Below are 19,583 nucleotides of genomic sequence, written 5' to 3'. Positions count from 1 at the left end.
CCCAAAAACAATTGCTGAAAAGACGATTTGGCTGGTGAAAATATGTTTACAACAAGATGTTCCTCCTTTTAACTCTAATTTTTAACTCTAAAATTATTTGAAATGTGGTAAATGGTCTGAAAAAAATTAGACAGACCAATCAGAGCCCAAATTTCAACATCTGTTTTTGGGCCAAATAAAGGCCATGACGGACCGACCAGATTTAGCTCAAACAACAACATTCAAATGATGTCTGTTGTATTATAATTATAGTATTTTATAACTATATAGATAGTTATAGATTTTCTATATTCTAGATATATCTGTCTATTCATGTCCTTGGTACTACCATTCTCACTGCAGGTTTGTTCTGGTGGGCTTTCCAGAGATTGCCTTTCACTTAACAGTGGAAGGAACGCTTATAAGCCAGTTGTGATTGGCTGACAAACAGTCAGTTATTCACTCATTATAATAAATCATGGAGTTGGGCAGTTGACTGTTGTTACTTGCAATATTTTTAGAAAAAAATTGGCTTGTGATATATTTTAGTACATCAATGGCATGTTGGACACTTTTGCACAGCACACACACTGTAATGAATATTATAAATGCTGTAAATAACATCATGTTTATTTCAACCTCCCACACTTTCCCTGAGTCCATCATTAATGTCTGTCCACCACTGGTATAGCTTCTTTTAACATTTCCTCTGGCATGCTCAAGCAAATGAGCCTTCCAAAGGACAAATGCAGTATGCCCCCCAATTCCCCACCCTGTATATATGTGTGTGTGTGTGTATGTGTAATGTGCGTAAAACCTGATGCTGCTCAATTGTGCTGTCTGGTAAACAAATGATGTATGCAGAGGGGCCAGAGTGAGAGTGTCCATGTGTTCATGTGTACACAAACACAGAGCACTCTGCTTTATTCTGAGTTCCATTTTAAATTGATCTTTATGCCAGCGCAGTATATTGAAGTCATCTTCAGGGGTAAAGGATATCCATTTTCCACCAACATGATGCTGGGTCCCATTCTGGTCATTGATTAAACCATTAAAAACATGTGCATTTTAATCAAATTAACATATTTAACATATAACATAGTCTGTTCACATGGATTTATGAATGTGCCATTAGTCCTTGACCCTATCTCCACTCATCCTTCCTCTACTCACCTGCAGCTCAAAAGCCACACCCCTCAACTAATGGGAAGTTTCTTTTATGATGAAAGAAACACTGACTGTCCACGTTTAATGTTAAAACAAATAATAAAGATCATAAGACATATTTTAAATGGATGGAGATCATTAATGTTTTTCATTACTGTGATTTTAGTGAACATGAGAGATGTGCGCAGGTACGGATTATCGACTGGGTCAGAGTCCAGATGGGTCTTATGGCTTGAGGTAGCTAAAAGATTTGGGCAATCTATTTCATGTGCAAACCTTAGCTGATAATACTAAACGATCATTTATGTGCCATACACAAAGGTGTTTTTATTCAAACGAATGCTATAATATTTGCCGGCATATTCCTTAATATATTTAGTAGTTTTATGACATTAATCCATGAAAAAGGCTATGTAGGTTTGCCTTAAACACTTTCCTTCAGCTAAACGCGAAAGACGTGACGTAGTTTAAAGTCACTTACTCATCTAGGTTTTGGCGCGTAAACCCCCTACAGCGTCCCTCACGCGCTCTTTAAACGGCGTTATGTTGTTTTGTTTTCCACCTTACGTCCGACAAAGCCCCGCCCTCATGCACTATGATTGGCTACGAGTTCATATTCAACACGGCTCAAACACTGTGCAGTTAAGCAAAGTTCTGTGAACTACTAGCCAATCACAGCGCAGGTAGCGGACACCACCAGCCAGTCGTGTCTCAGGAGCGCAGGGCTGGTCGGAAAACGGGTGGGGAATAAATCGACTCTTTTTTTTCTTGCAGTGCTACTGAGAGAACGGGACGAGTGTGTTCTGCGGCTCGGTTTGTCAGGACTATTTCAGGAGATTCCGACTTTATCTGCGGCAAACACAAGAGAAGGACGTAAACTCTGCCGTCTTTGAGGAGAAATGCGAGCTTTATTAGAGAAGCACCTGTGTAAAAAGTGAGGACCGGCTGTGGAAAAGCCCAGTAAGAGGTAGGTATATGAAGACTTTTCTCCCCCTTCGTCCTCTACAGCTGCTCAAACGTTACGGATGTGCTCTTCAGGACGTTCGTCCCGTTCACGCCGTTCTCTCGTTCTCTGGGCTTTCATTTGCTATTCTACTATTCTACTGTACTCAGTTTTGTGAGATTTTATTCAAAGACGGTATCAACCGAAGCCATTGTAATTGTAACTTTTGAATGTATATCGCTTAGCAACAGCAGCAGCATAGTTTTATTTAATATCGACTTCATTAGCCTAATATATGTTTCACCATTTGTCTCCATAATAAGTTAACGTTAGCATTATGACTGCATGATATATAAGTTAAATTAGTTTTCTGTTTCGGAATTGTAGATAGCCGTGTTTAAAGTTTTAAGTGCTATGTACTGTTGACACACTTAACATATTTAACAGAATATCTCCCCGAACTCTCAACTACTTTATTTATTTCCAGTGGGCTATTGTGTCCAGTCTGTCTTTATTACAGCCGCAAAGACCGTGTCCCTCCGGGGCCTTGTTTGTCCACACCTCCAAAGTTCAATTTTAGAAGTTGCTTGCATTTTCTACTTCTCATGACTCCACTATTTCCCAACACATTCAGTAATACTGAGGTATGAGCTCTGGGGCAAGTCCACTGTTCTGAGAATACCAGCTGTTTCCTTTTTGGCGAACCTCTTCTGTTTTCTTGTCTCAGATATTACACCCTTACAGTCCCACGTCCTTTCAGACCCAGAGTATTGCATTCTCACTTTGAAAGGATGCTTCATTATTTCAAATCTCAACTAGGTTCAGCTCTTTATGGAGTTCCATTTTCTTTGTATCTTTCCGTAATGTTTAACTCCAGTTCGAAAAACTTCCACCCCACACAGTTATGATGATTTGTTCTCCCCATTCTAATCTTCTGTGAAACAAAAAATGAATAAATAAGACTGTCTTGACTGTCTTCTCTGGAAATCATATGTGAAATGTCGTCCCTGGCTTTTACCCAGATTTGTAGGCATATGTAAAAATAAACGTGGCTCAAAACATCATGCTGTAGGCTGCACTTCAAACTAAACAACAACTAAGTCAGCTGCAGACCTCTCAGGGTTGGACCCTATTCTAGCTCAACTTCATACCCCACCGCCTATGTGATAGGAACCGGATGCAAGTGTGTTTATATGCACAGACTGGAGGTTTCGCTTTGGTGTTTGTGTGAAAGCCTTAACGCTACAAACACTTCACTCAATTAAGTTTCCACACAGCGAGGCTAGGCTCCGTGCCTCCGACGGGAATACTCTTTCCACCCGTCCAGTTCATAAATACTTCATCGCTCTCTCCGCCCCTTCCTCCGGCGTAATGGAGCACCTTGACAGCAGGAACTTACCGAAGCTGCTGCAGTCCTACCATTTACATTAGGCTCTGAGGCCCGAGTGGTGCTAATATGTGAGCTCCCTGAGGGACAGAAAGGTTAACTGGATCCTCTCTCTCTCTCTCTCTCTCTCTCTCTCTCTCTCTCTGTCCACTGCAGCAGTCACCTATGGCATTTGAAAACCTTTTCATTCATAATTATTCTTAAACCAGCGTGCAGACTGTAGGGCGGACTTAAAACCGTCATAAAATATCACCTAAAATCATTGTAAACTCTGTGTCAGTGCCTAATAAGCTTGTGTGTGTTGTTTTTGTTGCTTCAAATAATCATCTAACACACCGACTGGTTAGCTTGCACAGTTGTAACAATTCTGATGTTAAACTGCTGTGTTGGTAACATTATAATGTTACCAATGTTAATGATGAGTAAGTAGCTTATACTTCAGTAAGATTTTGGTAATACTGTTAACTACTACACGTAAAACACCCTAATATGTCTTCAAATTTGTAGACACCGGCTAATCCAATGTTTAGAGCCAAATCAAAGGTATTGGTAGTCATTTTGTTCAGTCTTTGCTTTAGTAGCCAACTGTGAGGATTTAATTTACCCAGAATAACATTATTGAGGTCAAATACATGTGTAGGATAAATAGCTCCAAAAGAGGGAACTTAGGAGTGGGCTAAATTATTTAAACAATATATTTTTGCTATTGTGACATCACAGTGTGCTTTTCTGAGCATATCATGGGGATTATCAGTACTTTTCATGAACAGTTTTGTGTTTTACTACAATAATCAACATGTGGCACATTGTGAAGAGAAGTTTCATTGTATTCTTAGTGTCTATAACACTTTTAATGTGACATTAATTAGTGGTTCACTCTATGTTTTGCCCACCCATACACCAATGTATTCCTAAGTTATTCAATGTTTTGCTCCCTAATTCCAGAGAATGCTCGGCTGCCCTGCTAAAGTCTGAGGGCTTTATACCATTTATACCCTTCTGTCCTTGGGCATGGTGATCTTAGTTATCTCTTTGCATTCCTTTTATTTCCTTTGTTGAACTGTATTTCTATTGAAATTATACAGCATTTGTATGCTCAATTAAACGCCCGTGTCCACAAATGTTGTGGCGTAAAGAAGATGAATTAAATTACATGACCTTGTAATTGGGTGTCAGGCACATCATTTCAGATGTTTCAGTCATCTACTCTAAACCTGGATTTTGCAGATGGCATTTATGTCTTTGTTAGATGATGTGCATCAACTATAATAGTGTTATTTAATTGTTATATAAATATAATATTTATAGAATTGTTTAATTGTGGTGCAAGTAAGCTGTAATTTGCTTAATTTATTTTCCCTGTTGTCAACTACAGTGACCACATGATGCTGAGTGCCTGCCTGTACAATGAATATTGTACCACATTTTAAGGGATCTGCTGTGCTGTTCTTTGGATGAAGGCAGCAATTCCCACCACCCAGGGCCCAAGTTAAACTCCTCAGAGACAAAGGCCTAACGTCCTTTGTCTTGTCTCCTCTTCCAATGCCACCATGCCCATCATCAGTAACGCAAACCATGACTTCAGCAACCTCTCTGTCAGCGATGACAGCAGTCTGGACCGAATCTTCACTGAGATTCCTGAGACAGAGACCATTAAGGGTGTGTACTACCAGCGTGCCCGCTTTCTCCGCCGGCCAGAGGACCTGTTGTCTGTAGACCATGGCTTGCAGGCACTCATTAACGTGGGTGGCAACCGCTACACCTTTCCCTGGAGCACGCTGGAGCAGTTCCCTCTTACACGGCTAGGTCGCCTGCGCATGTGTAGCAGCCCAGAGGAGATTGCTGGCGTGTGTGATGACTACGATGAAGCACGGCATGAGTTCTTCTTTGACCGCAGCCCCAGCGCTTTTCGCGTCATCCTTAACTTCTTGGCTGCAGGCAAGCTGCGCATGCTTCGTGAGATGTGCATACTATCACTGCATGATGAGCTGACCTACTGGGGCGTGGAGATGGCCTACATGGAACGTTGCTGCAAACGCAAGATGTACACGCGCTTGGAGGAGATGGCCGACCATGAACGACGAGAGGACGATCGTAGGCGGCGCAGCATGCAGGTCCGCCCCCCGGTGGAGGAGACTCGTTACCGCAAGTTCATGAACCGTCTGAGGGACATGGTAGAGAATCCACAATCGGGACTGCCAGGGAAGTTGTTCGCATGCCTGTCTGTGCTGATGGTAGCAGTGACCGTAGTCAGCCTGTGCATCAGCACCATGCCAGACCTGAGGGAGGAGGAGAACAGAGTGAGTATCTGTGCTTATAGGATTACAAAGGAGCAGGGTTCATATAGAAGACATGCCAAATAACATAATGGTTTCAAAACCTGGTCATGAAATATCCATGTCTGGCATATATTGGTGTTTTTCAAGCTCTGTCACATGTGATCTCACTAATCAAAATATTAGCAAGGCCTTCTTTAATTATAGCAGGGGCAACACATGGTTGATTGATAGGGTATTGTAAGGATTACGTATACTGTCATATGTAGAAACATTCAAACCTATCACTCAAATGTAACACAGGCTTTAAAATTAGTTGTTTTTTTCCCTGCGTATTCTTTGTTTTGAATTGAATGTGTCTTATCACGTTATATGTCCTTTTTGTATGACTCTTGACTCAACTTGAGCTTCAAATCTTTTGACTCACTACTTGTCTCAGACTTCAATTTAGTGACCTGTGATTCACTCTGCTGCAATACGCTTACACCAACCTTTGTTATGGAGGGTGCCAGAGAGGATTTGCAAAACTTGTTATATAGGAACATTGCGGGTCTGCTAATATGTCCACATAATGTTTACTTTTGCAATTGGCAACAAAGGTTTATTCTGTGGGCCAATAAAAAACATGTTATTTCTTGCAGTAAAGCACATTATTGTAGAGTAAACAATGCTCTCTGGTTTACCATTTTCACCGAAGAGCTATAAAAAAAAATCACTTGTCATGTTGCCACAATTCTGTAGCCTATTTTTAAATTTTCTTTTAAAAATTGAGACAACATAGAAAGGTAAAATAGTCATGCAAAATAATTTAAAAAACAGTTATTCAAAATTCAGCAAGTTACATTCCTGGACACAATGTCAATAGCCAAAGCTACTTAGCAGAATTTGTGCCATATGAAACCCTTCATTTTTAGTCATTCATTTTTCATTTGAGTTGGATACATAAAACTGCCATTACAGTCCTCTAAAAGGTCTTACATAGATACATAGGTGATGAGTGTGCTCTGTCATGATTGTGCCTAGGTCTGTCTCTGTATGTGCTTTATTCCTAGTGGGGAATAATGAAGGCGGTACTTCCCTATGTCAGTAAATACTCAAAGAGTAATGAACTGGCTCAGCAAGGTATCCACAATGTCAGCAAACACGCACAGTGCATAATGAAGTAGCTCCTGCAAAACCTCCAGAATGTCAGTGGGCACGCAGCAGGTCTTCTGGAAGAACTTGGGCCTTTTTCGCTGCTAAATTACCATGCTGTCTTTCAGACCTTATGTACACATATCTAACTTGCATAACTTATTCTCTTAACCTGACTGACACCCAGGGTGAATGGACCACTGGAGGTCATGACTCAGCCATAAAACTCTGGCTTTTTAGAGTTTTAAATCATGGGCATGTTTTACATCATGAATGATGAATCTGCAGAACACCTCTATAGTTGCACCTCGTAGTGTTGGGTTTGTGTGTGTAGAAGCCAAGGTCTTGTTTTCAGTATCACAGGCTGTCCTCCTGTCCAGATATTGCTGGACACATACTTAATTTTCATTGCATCATCATTGCCCTTAATTTGAGTATACAGTAATGACTAGTAGTTAACCTAGAGCCTCTCTGTATTCACATCATTGTCTGTGCTGTTTGTGAGTGTTCATGAGAACGAGTCCACTTTGAAAGTATTAAGCTGTCTTCTACTTGACCATTTGGATCTTTGGATCTCATTGCAAATTGAGTGGATTGTGTCATGCAAGGGAAGGCATTCTACTGTAGTGTGCATTTGACATGCATATAATTAAATGACACTGTGTGTCTGTGGCTTTGTAGCAGGTCTTTGAAGAAGAGGCAACTAACCCCCAGAGTAAAGCAAACATGAGTCTGTATCCAGGGCATAAACGGGTGCCTGACTTTGTAAACCAACTATGAGCTGAAAGATAAATTTGCTTAATAAAGCCAAACAGGCCACAAGCGTATTAGACCGCTTTTCACAGCAGACTAAAACAGTCCATCAGACCTGCAAAGAATTTCATTTTAATGTGACTATAAGGTCAAAAAACCCTGTCCGTGAAGAATTTGATGCCACTGGAGTTCATATTAAACTATTTCAAAATTACATATTATTAAAATTACATATTATTCATTCATTCATTGTCTGTAACCGCTTATCCAATTCAGGGTCGCGTGGATCCAGAGCCTACTCGGAATCACTGGGCGCAAGGCAGGAACACACCCTGGAGTGGGTGACAATTCTCCACAGGGCGACACACACACACACACACACACACATTCACTCACACTCACACTTATGGACACTTTTCAATCACCAATCCACCTACCACCATGTACCAGCATGTGAACACACCAAACTGCTCACAGACAGTCACCTGGAGTGGGACTTGAACCCAAACCCCAGATCCCTGGAGCTGTGTGACTGCGACACTACCTTCTGCACCAAAATGCCGCCCATTAACATATTACCATTATTTTAAACTTTGTGTGGGTATTTGTTCTGAATCGCTTTTGGCTGATAACCTGAAAGAAAAAGTGGTACTGTGACATAACTAGTTATAAGAGCATTCCTGTGTTTCAGCAGGAACTGCCTTTGTTCTCTTCTCAGTCTAATATTGATCAGGGGGGTCTACTCTGGAAGTCATGCTGATGTGGGAATGATATATGACTTAGTGTAGGTTAGCTTTTATTTCTGTTCATAATAAAGTGGCTTCAGGTGATGCGATTCATGTATAACAGTAAGAAGAGAACCATCAAAATATGTGTTCACAGCAGGTTAGAGTGAGGTATTTGTCCTTTTTTGCAGTCTGATGTAGCTGTGCTTTGAATAGGATTATATTTGCTCTTTAATGACTTCCCTAGACATAAATCAAAGCCATTTGAAAGGCTTCCATAGGACAGACAGAGTCTGCAGTGCTGTTCAAATTTTTAACACTCAAAGACAAAAATAGTTTAGCATACCTGTGCATATGTAGCACTGGTTTATCTTGGGCCTTTCAGATAAGGTGTTAGGATTTAAAGTTGTGTCCCCTGGGATTGTTTTAAAATCTGTTTGCATGTCATATGGTAGTTAGGTACTTAAGTAAGATAGAGGGGAAGCAACCGGCGCTAGTCGAATGACCTTTCATAATCGGAATGTTTGCTCCATTCCTTTCTTCATTTCTTCTCCTTTCATTCTGGCTTCTTGTCCATCATGCCCCAACACATCCTGTCCCCTCTTAAGCATCCACTTATTTAAATTCATTGCTCATTTTTATTCATTATTTCATCCGGTTGTTTTTGTCTTTTGTTTCTGTACTGTTCTCCATGCCCTTTGATCTTTTGTGAGGTATTCTCCATGCCTCTTGTTGTCATATTATTTTCAATCATTTTCTTGCTGCTACTCTTTTCTTTCCCTCCCTCTTGCTCTCCACCTCTTTCCGGCTGTGGGTGTAAATTCTGCTCTGTTTGAAGTACAGCAGAGAGGACTCCAAGCTGAAAGCGTTAGCATGCCAGGAGCATCCTGCATGTGCTTGCTCTCTCAATCTAGGGACACACGTACTACGCTTAGTAATGTTGCTACAGTGGGGTACGTGTATGTGAGATAAATGTGTTGAATTAAAATTGCCCCCCCCCCTTCCCCCAATGTGTTGAATGCAAACTAATCTACAGAAACTAGGAAACATGAAATGAATATCAATTAATTCTGTAATCGAATATGTTTAGCTTAGCCTGAAGCCCAGTGAATCTCACAAACCAGCATGCTGTATGGCACTCTAAACGAAAGGAAAAAATGAAGGTCCCTTCAGAGCATGTACAAACATATGAGGTTGTTTTCAGTTTGTTGAAATATGGGCCAGCACTCTCAGAAATCGATCGGTGGTCCATGTGACAAAAATCAGATATGTTTCTTTTGCTCATGTGGAGTTATTAACAGCAGTTGGTATGCAGGCAGTTTATGCAGACCAAATAGCACTTCTGCATTTAGAATGGCATGTATTGGTGATAAATTCACTCTTTTGTTGAACCATAGTTAACTTGACCCTGAACCAAATCTGTTGATTTCTGCCAATCCGTGGTTCTGGTTTTTGTTACAGACTCGAGTGCTCGAGTGCTACAGACTCGGTAACGAGTGTTCACTCCATCAGTGCTTTTGTACCTCCATGCTTGGAAATTAATGAATAAATAAGTAATAAAATGTCATGGGTCACTGTAAGAGTGGGTGTTTTCCCTTCATCACCACTTCCTGATGCTCCAGTATTCTCCACCAATTCAAAAACACATGTTGGTATGTAAATATGCTATGTGAAATAGCCCATCGTGAAAGAACGAGTGGCTAAATAAGTGTGAGATATCCTGTGATGGCCTGTTGCCCTGTCCAGTTTGTGTTTCCTGACTTGTCCTGTCAGGAAACCTCTCTAACAATTAGCTTATGTGTAGTGAATGTACTGGCAAGGTTAGGCAGCAATCCATGGTTAGGCACATGATCCAGTTAGATACTGCACATTGGAGGCTGAGATGACACCCACAATGTTCCAAAGATATATAAAGCGCTTTGAGTGTCTAGAAAAAATGAAAGTGTTAGTAAACTAGGCATAAATGAACGCTCAGTTAGGCCAAGCGCAGTAAGGCTCTGAAACATCACCAGATGTCATGAAATCTGCTCAGTCAGTTGTGACCTTTCTATGTAAGACTTTAGTTTACATAACTTGGTTTAATGTCAAATATGTCAGTGTATAATTTTTTTCATGTTTCATCATGACCAAGGAAACAGACTCTACAGTGATATATATATATATATATATATATATATATATATATATATATAGGATGAGTAGAAATAATTGCGGAGCCTTTGAACATAGACTGGAAAGAGAAAGGTTGCACTAATAACTTTCCCTTTTGGATTTCAGTGCTCTTGACTTTTGTGACTTTTGCAGCCTGGTGAAAATGTCAACTCCAGCCCTGGCTTTGTGCTGTTCACTACTTTGAACACAAACATCGGCAGTCATTCAAGCTCGTAAAATCACAGTAGTGTCAAGCCACATCTCCATGAACAAACATACTCACACACATAGCAAACTCCAGGGCAACATTCCTTCTAACTGACAGTGGCTATTTGGGGGGCACAGTGGCATTTGGAGCCTCATTAGCTGCTGTGGAGTTTATCTGAAGGAGTCCAGGCAGCTGGTTTGGGCGACCGTGGGACACTGTTAGACGTATTTTACTTCCCTGTCCCACACACGTATTATTCATTCACTGAACGCAGAGACACGCTCTGAAGTAAACAGCATCATCCATCAGCGGTCCCAGGCCAGAAGTACCAATCTCACAGAATTAAAGATGCATTTTAATGTCCTCCAACTTATCCTCTCTCTGAATTTCCATACATTAATTTGACATGCATAACATACACTGGCATAAACAAGTTTCTCTGCATTTCTGTGCATCTGAGAGAGAGGATCTGTCCTCTTCTTCTCTGTTTTAGTCACTCATCCCTTTAATCCCATTCTGTCTTTCTGCACTTTGTGAGCTTCACTCTTCCTTTCTTTCTTGCCATTGTGCTTTATACACAGACATGCAGAGCACAGTGCCTAAAACCATCCTGTAATCTCTCTGCTCTTTTTCTGCTAAAGTGTTTATGGTCAGACAGGGAGGTATCCGGGTCCTGTTCAGTGTCTGTGCCTCTCTGGGCTTAAGTGCTGGAGAAGTGCTGCTTGACCAAACAGCGTCCAGCGGACTAGGGAAAACCTGCTAGGCTTAGACTAGTGTCAGATTTTAGAGTATATGTGGATAAAAACAGTTTTTCTAATGTTAACAGTCAAAACATTTTACCAATATAAAAATTGTGATAGCTGCGATTGTGAAGAATTAAAAAAATATTCAAAATATAATCAAAGCCACTCAAAGGGATCATTAAATGCTTTAAAGACTGGCAAAACACAAAACTCTAAAGCTATGTTGGTGTTATACTTATTATATTTCAATAATGTTGTGTAAAAATGCTGTAACTTTATGCATATAACAATTATTATGAGATGTGATTCTATTTGCATCTTTGCTTCTATTCTGAATAGTTGGGCTGAAATATTGAGAAGCCATAACCACTCACCAGCTGTTGCAGAGGACACAAACCGGACTGACAGAATTTACACTAACATGGCCTTAAGGACTCATTCACATGAACCAAGCCCAGCGTGTCCATCCAGGCTGGTGTCAGGGCAGACTTACTGGTCCGAGCTGAATGCTACTGATCCTATTTTTTGTCAGGTGTTTGAGGCTGCAGGGAGTAGGCTGTTCTTTGAAGGCTGATTTGTCTGTGTTTTGTACTGTGTAGTTTTATAAAAACGTGACGAGGGTACGGAATTGTGAGCAGGGTGTGTATGCGCGTGTATGTAAAATGTGTGCGAGCCCAGTCAGCTGGATCAGCCTCAGCCCTGGAGTCTGCTTCCCTGAGCAGACAGACCCTCACAGCACCCCCTCCAGGCAGAACACACATATAAACACATGCAAACTCACACACACACCCACACACAGACAGAGCTGCTCATCATAATTCAATTCTGCAGCCCAGCAGAGCAGAGCCATGCTCCTTGCCAGACCTAGCACTACACCACCATGCACTAACACTGATTGAGGCACTATTCTGGCGCAGTGTGTCTCCGACACCCCTGTCCACCAATCATGTTTGTGTTTTTGTCCAAGAACAGCGACACTGCAGGTGCACTCTCTTTTTAAACACACAGTCAGGGGTAGAGCATGGCATGTTTTCTAGAGGAAACTTTTTACTGTCATCACCAGTCCAATTATGGGGTACTGTAAAACCAACCTCTCAGTGCATATTTAATGATCATTACAATCCTCTCATAAAGAAGCAGGACAAATTGACAGGTTGAGTTGAAGTCTCTGATTTTGTTTTTGGTCAAGGCTGAGAACTTGTCCATTACTACATGCATGATCATTAAATTTTTCCAGTGTGTGAGGTGGATAATTTCCCATGATTTCCAGTTCATTAAAATAGCAATGGTTAGTGTGGTAATGAATACTCCGCTGTTTGCTTTCGCTAATTACAGTGCTGCAGTGTTTCCTAGCTGACATAATGATGGGGATGGCAGAAGATATTGGTTCAATGGTTAGGATCAAAATAAATTTTAAATAAAGTGTTTGATGGGTGTGAAATAAAATAAATCTGATGTTATTAATTGCAGTCATCTGATTCTGTAAGCACTTGTGCCTATTTCTTTTTTGTCCCTTGCTGTTGTATTCTATGGACTATTGTAGGTGTATCTTAGATACTGACCAAATTTCCTCAGAGCTTAAGGTCCAGAGAGGTTAAAAGAGCAAATGAAAGCATATCTTTTCCATCCATTCTTTAAGTCCATCTCATCTGATGTGCTAAACTGTTTAGTGGCCTTGCATCAGCCTGAAAGAAAAACAGATGTGTGGTCTCTGAGTTTTGGGCACTACTGTAATTCTTGTGTTTCTGTCTTTTTTTTGTGCACAGATATGTTAATATGATTATGCCATAAACAGTAAAAACTGGGGTTAGCTTAGACTTGCTGCAGGGTAATTGGACAGATAAGGGAGATGCATCAATTGTGAAGAAGCTTGCCTGCTTTCTATATCAACTCATTCCCATTTCTCTTCTCATTCTTCTCCCATCCCTTCATTCCCCCATGGCAGAGTCTGTCTATTACTCTCCATTATAGAGGAAAGAGCGTGCCTGTTAGCAGGAATGAGATTCAGTCTGCTTCAATAGACTCTCGGGGCAGGAGAAGCGAAAGGATGGACGTGTGTGTTTAAGATTCTGAGGAGGTTTGAGTGGCTCTCCGTGTAGTTTAGACGCTATGAATGAGGAAGCTCCACAGTCTGAAGGCTCCTTGTTCTTGTTTGGTGAACACAGAGCTACATATATTTTTTTTGCTTACCAAATATCATTCAAGGACCAAATTCAGTCCACTGCTGTTTGTAGGATTTTGAATGCTCACTGGTGAGTGTGTATGTGACAGAGGTTGAGTAACTGTCACACTGTGTGCATCTGATCATCTGTTAGGCAGCAGGGTTGACGTGTGTATCTGCACCGAGTGTATTACTGAGGGAGCAGATGGCTTAAGAGTTGTGCTCTGTGTCCCCCTCGGTGTCTAAAACTATACCAGTGACCTCAAGGTCGATCACAAATATGGGCTTACCGACACTACACTGCAAACAACATGACTGATTGCCTGGAACAATTTTTTTTTCACTCACTTTATCCTTTATGTCTTTCAACCAACTCCCAGGGGAGTGTGGGGATTAGAAGGCAAAGAAAAGCAATATGCTGACCTAAACAATTCCCTGTCTATGGTCTTTTCTAGGACTGATCTGAATGACGTAGGTCTGTTGACTCGATGCCAGAAAATGTTTGACAGCACATATTTGGAAAGAGATGGCAATAGAGAGAAGATAATAGACAACGGATGATGATTGAGAGATTTAACGGAGAGGAGGAGACAGAACGAAAGAGACAGATGGGGGGTGTTCTTTACAATGCTAGAGCAGTCTCATAATAATGGTGCAATGTTTGAATAAGGACTGCAGTAGTAATCTCGCTACAGAGTACCGAGCAATGTCACTGCTGTACTACTGGCTTGCATATGCACAAAAAAGACTGTGTCTTATGCAAGTCCATCTTTTGATGTCTTGGTGCATTGTAGGGCAGTGTATATATGTTTATTTTAAAAAACTGTGTTTATTTCATTTTCAGTGTTCAAAAGAGAGTACATCAGAGCAAATATCCCTATGTATGTATGAGCATGCTGGGAGGAAACACGTTCCTTTATTCTACTTCTGTCTGTTATGAAGCAAAGCCACAGGCTGTAAAACATCACAGAGGGGCAAGAAGATATGGGTTTGCAATGTCTGCATGCCCTGTGATCTCTCTCTCTCTCTCTCTCTCTCTCTCTCTCTCTCTCTCTCTCTCTCTCTCTCCTCACCAGAACATACATATACACACATACCATGGGTTTATTCCGTTTGTTTCGTTCTCCGCTGCTCATTCTCTTTTTTCCCTCATTCTTGCTTGGACTGATTCATTGTTTAGTCAGACTCCTTGACTTCTTTAAAAAAAGCTTAGCAGTACATGGCATTGATGAGCCACAGTCCACTGAGTCAATTTGTATGCAGAAGCGCACTGTGAACATAAAGAAATGGTACATGGTTTTGCAGAGATAACTCACCTCCACAGGGTACCAGAGGAATGTCTATCTCTGTCTGTGGCTTTAGCAAGCTTGGAGATTTATTTGCCCTTGTCATGAATAATGTGTTTGATCTGCTGTGTGTCCATACATGTTTCAGTGTTTGTGCTCTGTTTTTCTCTCTGAAAAATAGTAGCTCACTACAACCCTTCATTTGTTTAATTTCCAGTCAGCTGCATTATGTTATTGGTAAACCCTGAAGTTATTTATGTTTCATGTTCAACTAGTAAAATGAAGAAAATGTATATTTAACACAAAATTAGAAGCATCTAGATAATATTTCAGGTTTATTTTATTATTAATATTTTATTAATTTATTTTATTAATTTTATTATTAATATTTTATTAATTACTTATTTTATTAATTAATATTTTATTATTAATAATTATTAATATTTAGTTTCCCATATTTCAGGTGACTTACTTTCACTTATTTAAAAATATCTACATCAATATAATCCAGGGGTGGCAGGTAGTGTCACAGTCACACAGCTCCAGGACCTGGAGGTTGTGGGTTCGAATCCCGCTCCGCGTGACTGTCTGTGAGGAGTTTGATGTGTTCTCCCTGTGTCCGGGTGCTCCGGTTTCCTCCCACGCTCCAAAAACACACGTTGGTAGGTGGATTGGCGACTCAAAAGTGTCCGTAGGTGTGAGTGTGTGCGTGAATGTATGAGTGTGTGTCGCCCTGTGAAGTACTGGTGCCCCCAACAGGGTGTGTTCCCACCTTGCACCCAGTGACCCACCACAACCCTGAATTGAATAAGGGGTTTCAGACAATGAATGAATGAATGAATGAATATATCCCAGCACCACCAAAGTTCATTGTTGTGTGATCACAAAAATAAAAAAAAAACATTGTACATAGTGGGCATTTGGATAGAAAATGAAATGAAGGGAGGTCTCAGAGTTTCAAACAGTACGATGTGCTTTCTTCCTGTCAGCCACATACCTGATTCAATCGTTATTAATCAATTTGTGGTCCATTGTACAGTCAGATGAGAAGAGCATTTCTGATTGTCAGAGGAAAATGATTGAGTGTATGCTCCTGAATAGCGATGCTCTTTCAATTATTCAGACTACTGAATAACTTCAGCTCACTCCACAGACATGTTCACAAACCAGTCCACACATCTCATTAGTCCAAGTTCGCTTCCATTTGAAAGACTATTCTGCAGTGGATCTCTCATACTGTACCCTTCACTGAAGCTCACCACACACACGCAATTCCCCTGGCAAATGGCTTCACAGATACTGCAATTTTATGACACTTTTCATCTCAGCAAGGCCATTTCGTACCACTTTGTTCTTTCAAACTCTCCTACACAACTTTTACCAGACCCTGTTTGTTGTTTTATAGCAACATTTATTGCAAAATCATACAATGGGTGACAACTTCATAGTAATCTAGTCAGCAGTTTGGTGGGAGACTGGGAGATGTACAGTATGTTGGCACTGCAGGGGCTGAGGTGGCAACTGATTGATTCTCATGGGTGGAATGAGATGTCATTGACATTTCTTGCAGTAGCAGTCACAGAGATAAGGTCACTCTAAGTGCATTAGTGCTGAGAAATTGACAATTAGCCTGACAAGTGGGAAGGTGTTAGCATTCTTTCACATGCATAATGTCCTGATCACCAGTCACATTCATTTCAGCACACTGCTGCAGAAAGAAAGGGGAAACACAGGTGAGAGGAAAAAAGAAAAAGAGAGAATAAATGATTGAAGGATAAAGACATGCAGAAAAGGTTGGCAAAGGGAGGTACCCGGTAGAATATCTAAAATGATAGAGTGCCTGATACCCAGTATATGAAAAAGTAGGTGTATAGCTTGGAATAAGTAGTACAAATAGAATCTTCAGCAGGATAAACATATCTTGACAGCATGAATCACTGCCTCATGAGCCAACATTTTAACTGTCATACCTGAGTGACAAAGAGTAGTATAGATATGCAGGTTTAAGAAAAATGATGCAACTCAGTCAGGTAAAGAAATGATAGAGTAGTGATTGTGGGGGAGGGACCATGGAGATGGAGAAGTGATGAACTGGTCAGGAGTAGATTAGAGAGTCCATAGAATGATGGGTGCTGGGAAAGAAAGGAGCAGCTTCTAATGTATTGCAGTGGGTTTGTGTTTCAGTGGTTAATTGGCTTTCTGAGGAGAGGGCAATTAGAGGGCAAAGTTGTCTGTTTGTCTTCTGCGTTCACTCCCACAGTAAAGCGAATGGACCTTTGAACCAGGGTGCTTAATTGATTCTACTGGACTTATCTGCTAATGTGACTTGAATAGCAAAAGTAAACAGAGGCTTTGTATTAATGATGCGATGTCTATCTTATACCCTTGCCTTATCTCCCACATCCTTACGTTTTTGACCGTCAGTGACCCACCCCCCTTCCTAGACCAACCTCAATTTTTTCTAAATGTTATCTCTCTTTCCAAATCCCCTCTGCCAATGTCTCTCTCATTTATATTTAAATGTGGTAACCCTTTCAAATAATTGTGTTGAAGGTAAGACACAATTTAATGAAGATTAATTTCGTAGTGTTTAAACTTCTCTCTCTCTCTCTCTCTCTCTCTCTCTCTCTCTCTCTCTCTCTCTCTCTCTCTTCTGCCTCTTTATAGGGTGAATGTTCTCAGAAGTGCTACCACATGTTCATCGTAGAGACAGTGTGTGTGGCATGGTTCTCCTTGGAATTTGTGCTACGCTTCATCCAGGCTCGCAGCAAGCTGGAATTTTTACGTGGACCCCTCAACATCATTGATGCCATGGCCATCCTACCCTACTATGTGTCTCTGGCTGTGGAGGAAGAGGACCCAGGACTGGAGCATGAACGTCCAGCCGGGGGTAAGGGCTATCTAGACAAACTGGGCCTGGTGCTGCGTATTTTGCGGGCACTGCGCATCTTGTATGTGATGCGGCTGGCGCGGCACTCACTAGGCCTGCAGACACTGGGGCTGACCGTGCGGAGGAGTACTCGAGAGTTTGGCCTGTTGCTGCTTTTCTTATGTGTGGCTGTCACACTATTTTCGCCTCTGGTACATCTGGCAGAAAGCGAGCTGACAGGAGCTCAGGACTTCAGCAGCATCCCCGCATCCTACTGGTGGGCCATCATCTCAATGACCACAGTGGGCTATGGCGACATGGTGCCACGCAGCATCCCAGGCCAAGTGGTGGCACTCAGCAGCATCCTGAGCGGCATTCTCATCATGGCCTTCCCAGCCACTTCCATTTTTCACATGTTTTCCCGGTCCTACCAAGAGCTGAAGCAGGAACACGACCGACTGTTTAAGGAGGAATGTGCCGCTGCTGCTGCTGCTGCTGCTGCTGTTGGTGAATCAGAGGAGGACCAGGAAAGAGGTGTGGATTATCCTTCCCCTGGACTGGCTGTTGGGCAGGATGCAGGAATTCCTGGATCCACCGAGGCTCTATCTCTGCTGGAGAACAGAGAAGAGCCCACAGGGAATAACAGACATACACTACCAGCAGGAGCCTTTTAGAAAAGATTATTGGTATTCCAGTGTGGACATCACAGTGCTTCCAAATCTTCCTTATGCCAGACTGGAACCTGTAGTGGACAGCGGGGGCCTAGAATTGCTTCATTTGGAGTAATAGGCCCTAGAGACCTTCACTATGTGAATCGGCTACCTTGTCTTCCATTAGCCATCAGCTGCCTAGCTTTAACTGAACAACTGTGTGTTCCATATTCAACCTCTTTGAGATGGAACAGCTTTTTCAGATTTATAAATTATGCTTAAGCCCATTAAACAACATACAAGTTTTTTTTTGTCCTAGTTTGTCACAGCTGTAGATTCTTCATGCTTTGATCACAGTAATCTTTGCTTTTTATGTATTTCTGAAATATCCTTCCTTCAGTTGAAATCAGTCAAAATTCAGATAATGTTGCTAACTGTTTTTATTCCATCATTATATTGGTTTGTCCATAAGCTAATACAAAGAGTCTCTGCATTTACATTGTTGAGACATTTAGACTTGCTGTTCTTTTGTAGCATTTTGGTTGGACAGCATTGACAGATCCATAAAGAACCCAAATAAAGACAGCAGTAATCCCAGCACTTTGCTGTGCTGTTTTGATATTTCATTTCATTCTCTCATTTGCTTAAAACCATCTGATTACTGTAATGTTAAAAATATAAGACACAAGTTATTTTGTTTTTTTTTTATTTTCTTTTCTCTCCGTGAGTTAACACTCACACATACATATGACGATATGATTTCATATGATAAAGAAAATTCAGGCATTACAGAGTGTTTGAACGCTTATGTATGTGTTACATTTGTCATGTGCAGAGTGCAGTTCACCAGTAAGTTGTCAGTCATACAACTTTTGTTGTTTGACTTTTGAAATCCACCACATTGATTTTAAAATGAGACAGTGAATGTGGAGTTAAATGCAGAAGGTCACTATTAATTGAAGGGTATTTAGGGTTGAATCACAAAGGTACCTTAGCCAGTTGGACAAGGAGCTGCTAATTACTTTTCACTTAATAAGATGTAGCATGTACATCTGAATTTAGTTACTGGACAGAGTTAGGAAAGGAATTGTCAAAATACAGTTGGTTAAACAAAATACTTAAGTCTGTAGAGGTCTGAAGCAGAATAATGC

At 41.1% G+C, this 19,583-nt stretch overlaps 1 protein-coding gene across 1 annotated transcript; it reads left to right on the top strand.

The window, feature by feature from the left end:
* Positions 1-1,948: 1,948 nt before the first annotated feature.
* Positions 1,949-19,054, top strand: kcng4a (potassium voltage-gated channel, subfamily G, member 4a). Its single transcript, XM_066685498.1, has 3 exons — positions 1,949-2,113; positions 4,852-5,776; positions 17,581-19,054. The coding sequence occupies exons 2-3, from the start codon at positions 5,027-5,029 to the stop codon at positions 18,454-18,456; spliced, it is 1,626 nt and encodes a 541-aa protein (XP_066541595.1). The 5' UTR covers positions 1,949-2,113; positions 4,852-5,026; the 3' UTR covers positions 18,457-19,054.
* The last annotated feature ends 529 nt before the right edge of the window (positions 19,055-19,583 follow it).

The sequence above is a fragment of the Hoplias malabaricus genome, chromosome 11 (genome assembly GCF_029633855.1).
Source record: "Hoplias malabaricus isolate fHopMal1 chromosome 11, fHopMal1.hap1, whole genome shotgun sequence".
Lineage (NCBI taxonomy): Eukaryota > Metazoa > Chordata > Actinopteri > Characiformes > Erythrinidae > Hoplias > Hoplias malabaricus.
The sequence above is the reverse complement of the archived record's forward strand: the minus strand, read 5'-3'. Positions and strand labels throughout refer to the sequence as shown.

Excerpts from the sequence above, each read along its gene's own strand:
- kcng4a (XM_066685498.1), top strand. The coding sequence starts at position 5,027 with ATGCCCATCATCAGTAACGCAAACCATGACTTCAGCAACCTCTCTGTC. Across the intron at positions 5,777-17,580 it reads TGAGGGAGGAGGAGAACAGA|GGTGAATGTTCTCAGAAGTG; the intron begins GTGAGTATCTGT and ends GCCTCTTTATAG.